The 4,807-nt window shown below is 45.7% G+C and overlaps 1 protein-coding gene across 3 annotated transcripts in view; it reads right to left on the bottom strand.

Moving 5' to 3' along the window:
- Positions 1–139: 139 nt before the first annotated feature.
- Positions 140–4,807, bottom strand: part of LOC119585167 — an 11,032-nt gene continuing 6,364 nt past the window's right edge. The window contains exons 3-9 of one of the 3 annotated variants that reach the window (XM_037933803.1): positions 4,713–4,779; positions 4,468–4,547; positions 3,692–4,329; positions 3,475–3,545; positions 3,176–3,358; positions 372–3,107; positions 140–228 (exon numbers count right to left, since the gene is read on the bottom strand). In XM_037933803.1, coding sequence (XP_037789731.1) covers positions 2,565–3,107; positions 3,176–3,358; positions 3,475–3,545; positions 3,692–3,707 — 813 coding nt within the window. In that variant the 5' untranslated portion in view covers positions 3,708–4,329; positions 4,468–4,547; positions 4,713–4,779 and the 3' untranslated portion in view covers positions 140–228; positions 372–2,564. Of the gene's footprint in view, positions 229–371; positions 3,359–3,474; positions 3,546–3,691; positions 4,330–4,467; positions 4,780–4,807 lie in introns of all 3 variants that reach the window. The other 2 variants (XM_037933802.1, XM_037933804.1) reach the window with 2 other exon arrangements.

Genomic DNA, 4,807 nt, shown 5'->3' with positions numbered 1-4,807 from the left:
CATTGCGCTATTCTCTTCGTGTTTTCTTCTAGAAATATAAATCAGTAAGTCAGGTTAAGCATTTTCATTTCCATAATCTCTTGAACACAAAGGGTCAGTTCAGCATGGGATATAATTAATAGTTTCGATTACAACACACCTTTCTTTTTAAAAGATGGATACCCTCCGAACCACCCCGACAGCTGCGACGACTTTACGTATTCTTCCAAAAGTCGATGGCGACGGCAACTGGGACAAAGAATTAAGATTACAATCGGGGATGTTAAAAAAAATGTGTGAATCCTAAAAAAAATGTGTGAATCCTAAAAAAAAATGTGTGAATCCTAAAATATAAGTCTTTTATTACAGCATAATCTTGGATTACGAATTACCTGGCAACAACGTCGATCCACTCTCTCGCTGTGCCGATGAAGATGACCCACTCCGATGTCAATAAGGAGGACGCATCGCGAGGTTTTTCTTCAGGGCAACGACGACCCGCTTCTTCTTCCCTTCTTCCTAATCCGGTGACACCCGCATCCTTTTCCCAAAGATGAACATGACCAATTTCTCTCCCATGACGACGGAATATCCAGCTCCACAAATTGGTAACGATTAATAACCGGTTTCTCCACCTCCCCCAAGATAACGGCGATGCTGTCCACGCGACCCTGCTTCCTCTTTCCCATGATGGCAACCAAGATCCAAAGGAGAATGAACGTTTTCAAGGCACACCATCTATTCTTGAAAAAGGGACCTAAAATCATCTACATACATAGTATTCTCTTCCATTACACAAGGATAGCAACGGTTTTAGACCTTCGAGGATCCTCACAACCACCACAATGATCTTTATGTGGAACACGATGATCTCTGGAAGATACAAACATTATCATGACCTATCCCAAATTCACAACATAATAGACGACTTGCTTTCACATCTTTCACTAACGTTGACACAAAGCGATAGTAACATACACTAAGTAGTTATATTTAACCTACCCAGAAAATTACGACGACGGTAAGCAGATAAAGATGGTATATTAATATTACTGGTGGGTTGCGGCCACTATGGACTTCAAGAATTGACCTCAATGGAAATTTTATAAAGGCCTCACCCCCAGGGAGGATATGTCCAATCCGTTCTTCATTCCTCTCATAAATTCAATTTTCCATAAATACTTAGTAATGAACAAGAAGTAACGTCGATATCTGCGACATCAAATGACCAGTGAGTGAGTTCTTATCCACAAATTATATTGATGGGTTATGTCCTAAACCCTGGGAACGTTATATATATATATATGGCTGCAAACTCACCCTCAAGGAACAAACCGTTTTGCCCTTGGGACTGCTCCTTCTGGATCAGAGGCCTCGTCCTGGGGACTGCTTCTGGATCAGAGGCCACGTCCTGGGGACTGCTCCTTCTGGATCAGCGGCCACGTCCTTGGGACTGCTCCTTCTGGATCAGCGGCCACGTCCTGGGGACTGCTCCTTCTGGATCAGCCGCCTCGTCCTTGGGACTGTTCCTTCTGGATCAGCGGCCTCGTCCTTGGGACTGCTCCTTCTGGATCAGCGGCCTCGTCCTTGGGACTGCTCCTTCTGGATCAGCCGCCTCGTCCTTGGGACTGCTCCTTCTGGATCAGGGCCTCGTCCTTGGGACTGCTCCTTCTGGATCAGAGGCCTCGTCCTGGGGACTGCTCCTTCTGGATCAGCCACCTCGTCCTTGGGACTGCTCCTTCTGGATCAGAGGCCTCGTCCTTGGGACTGCTCCTTCTGGATCAGCCGCCTCGTCCTTGGGACTGCTCCTTCTGGATCAGCGGCCTCGTCCTTGGGACTACTGCTTCTGGATCAGCCGCCTCGTCCTTGGGACTGCTCCTTCTGGATCAGCCACCTCGCCCTCGGGACCGCTCCTTCTGGATCAGCCACCTCGCCCTCGGGACCGCTCCTTCTGGATCAGCCACCTCGTCCTCGGGACCGCTCCTTCTGGATCAGCCACCTCGCCCTCGGGACCGCTCCTTCTGGATCAGCCACCTCGCCCTCGGGACCGCTCCTTCTGGATCAGCCACCTCGCCCTCGGGACCGCTCCTTCTAGATGAGCCACCTCGTCCTTGGGACTGCTCCTTCTGGATCAGCCGCCTCGTCCTTGGGACTGCTCCTTCTGGATCAGCCACCTCGCCCTCGGGACCGCTCCTTCTAGATGAGCCACCTCGCCCTCGGGACCGCTCCTAGATGAGCCACCTCGCCCTCGGGACCGCTCCTAGATGAGCCACCTCGCCCTCGGGACCGCTCCTAGATGAGCCACCTCGCCCTCGGGACTCCACCTTCTGGCAGCGGCCTTGTCTTTAAGTCTGCTACTCGTTACTAACCTCGCTCTCAGGAATTACCCGGCATCATCCTGTTTGACAATAGGCCAACTAATATGTTTTTGAAAGATTTTCCACTAACGTTATTTAAGTCTGATAATCTACAACACAAGAGAAAATCGAATGACCTAAGAATTGCATTCACCTGTGATACTGTCATCACACACAAAAGATTAGCTCAGAGAATTATATTAATATTTGCAAATAATGAAATGTACATTATACTTCACCAATAACCCTCAAAATACTGTTTAATAGCGCGGAGACAATCCATTCGCCTCCAATGCTACATTTATGATCATTCCCTGCATGGGTGCGAGCAGTACCAATGCCTTTGACTTGGCACAAGATCTTGTCGATCAAGGCGCAGCTTCTGCAGCAATGAACCCGTCTGCAAGGTACACCCTCGGCCACGATGCAGCCTCTGCCGCGCTGAACCCTCGTCCACAGCACAGCTTTTGCCGCGCTAAACCCTCGTCCACGGCACAGTCTTTGCCGCGCTGAGCCCTCATCCACAGCACAGCCTTTGCCGTGCTGAGCCCTCGTCCACAGCACAGCGTTTGTCGTGCTGAACCCTCGTCCACAGCACAGCCTTTGCCGCGCTGAACCCTCGTCCACAGCACAGCCTTTGCCGCGCTGAGCCCTCGTCCACAGCACAGCCTTTGCCGCGCTGAGCCCTCGTCCACAGCACAGCCTTTGCCGCGCTGAGCCCTCGTCCACAGCACAGCCTTTGCCGCGCTGAGCCCTCGTCCACAGCAAAGCCTTTGCCGTGCTGAACCCTCGTCCACAGCAAAGCCTTTACCGCGCTGAGCCCTCGTCCACAGCACAGCCTTTGCCGCGCTGAACCCTCGTCCCAGACGCATCCATCGCCGAGCTGTAGCCTCAACCACATAAAGCTGAATTGCCACCTGCTCTTCTTTCAACTGGCACAATAGTCTCAAGGAATGCCCCGCGCATGTTACTACTTTTCGGCATACATTGTAATTCGCACGAGCCTCAATACTATGTGAAATCTGCAAAGTATATTGAGACAAGAGTTATCTAAGATAGCAATATTTTAATATTTAGGACAAACTGTTACATCTCTTTAATCTCTCCAATTTATGAGGCAGTCATTGTAGTTTCTTACCCCAAATTTGAAGCATGTGTGATAAGTTCCCGAACGTGACACAAGGCTCAGTAACCCATTTCTGATACTTTCTGTAATATATGAAAGTCTTGTATTGGAACAAAAATATTATAGTATAATTATATGTACTCAACACTGATGCGTTTATATGCACTTTTCTTAACAGTGATAACCAAGTATTCTAACAGGATGTTCAACTGCAGGTATGATTACGAACCTTTTAAGCTTTCCATAACTAATCTTCAACTGAAGTTACCGCTGCACGCAGCTTCAGTTCATCACAATACGTAACATGTATATTCACATTATTACAAATAAAAACACTATATCCACTATTACAGACCCAGAACAAATCAACTAACACTATTTGTATCCATGCCTCCAAATTTAGAAACAATTTTTACATGGAGGAAAAATCCCACCCACTTTCCCACTCTACTTGTAACTCATGGAATTACAACAGAGTGTCCATCTTTGCATTTATGTGGCACAAGTTTAAAACCTGAGCCACATAAATACAAAAGATTTTTTCCACCATGTTTACACTACCGACATATATTTCACAATACATTATAATAATTTCAGAATCACATATTATTTGATTTATATAAATACATAATATATAGCCACAAGAGAACAAGTTCATAATAACCTATGAAACATGAAATTTATAACTGCAATCATATAGCCACAATAGAACAAATTCATAACAACCTATGAAACAAACTATATAACCAAAATGCAGATTTTAAAAAATCATTGTACATGTTTTTGTCCTTATATCAAGAAAAAATGAAGCATCTTGAAGGGAATATGCATTTGGTGCTTAATCTGAAGCAGATCTTCACAGATTGCCTGAAAGAGCATTCAACATTAGGCTTATGAACCAGTAAATAAGCCAAGGAAGATTTTATTTGTTACTGAAAATCAAATGGTCAAATTGGAGATTTTCTGTGATCTTTAATATAGTGTGATTTAGTTGACAAAACTCACCAAAATGTTAATAAGCTCATCCTAGCTCCACTTCGTCAGCTCAGTTCCTTCTCATGGACACCCATCTCTCCCTCCATTATCTGAAACCGAGATAAGTCATCACCCCCCCCATCCCTAACCCCTTTCTTGACTACTTTAAAGAAGAAAATGCTAAACTTTAGGATTTATTTTTAGAAAATTAGCCATGGGTAGTGGTAGTAGTTAAGTCAATTCCATACAGAGTAACCAAATATACTTTTATTTACCAACAGAATGGAGCAGTACCCAAGTAGAATAGTAGGCAGTCCATGGGATGTCACTCCAACCTCTGAACTGTTAAGATGCAAAATGATAAGTATCT

Source organism: Penaeus monodon, chromosome 19 (genome assembly GCF_015228065.2).
Source record: "Penaeus monodon isolate SGIC_2016 chromosome 19, NSTDA_Pmon_1, whole genome shotgun sequence".
NCBI lineage: Eukaryota > Metazoa > Arthropoda > Malacostraca > Decapoda > Penaeidae > Penaeus > Penaeus monodon.
This window is presented reverse-complemented; position numbering and strand designations above follow the sequence as displayed.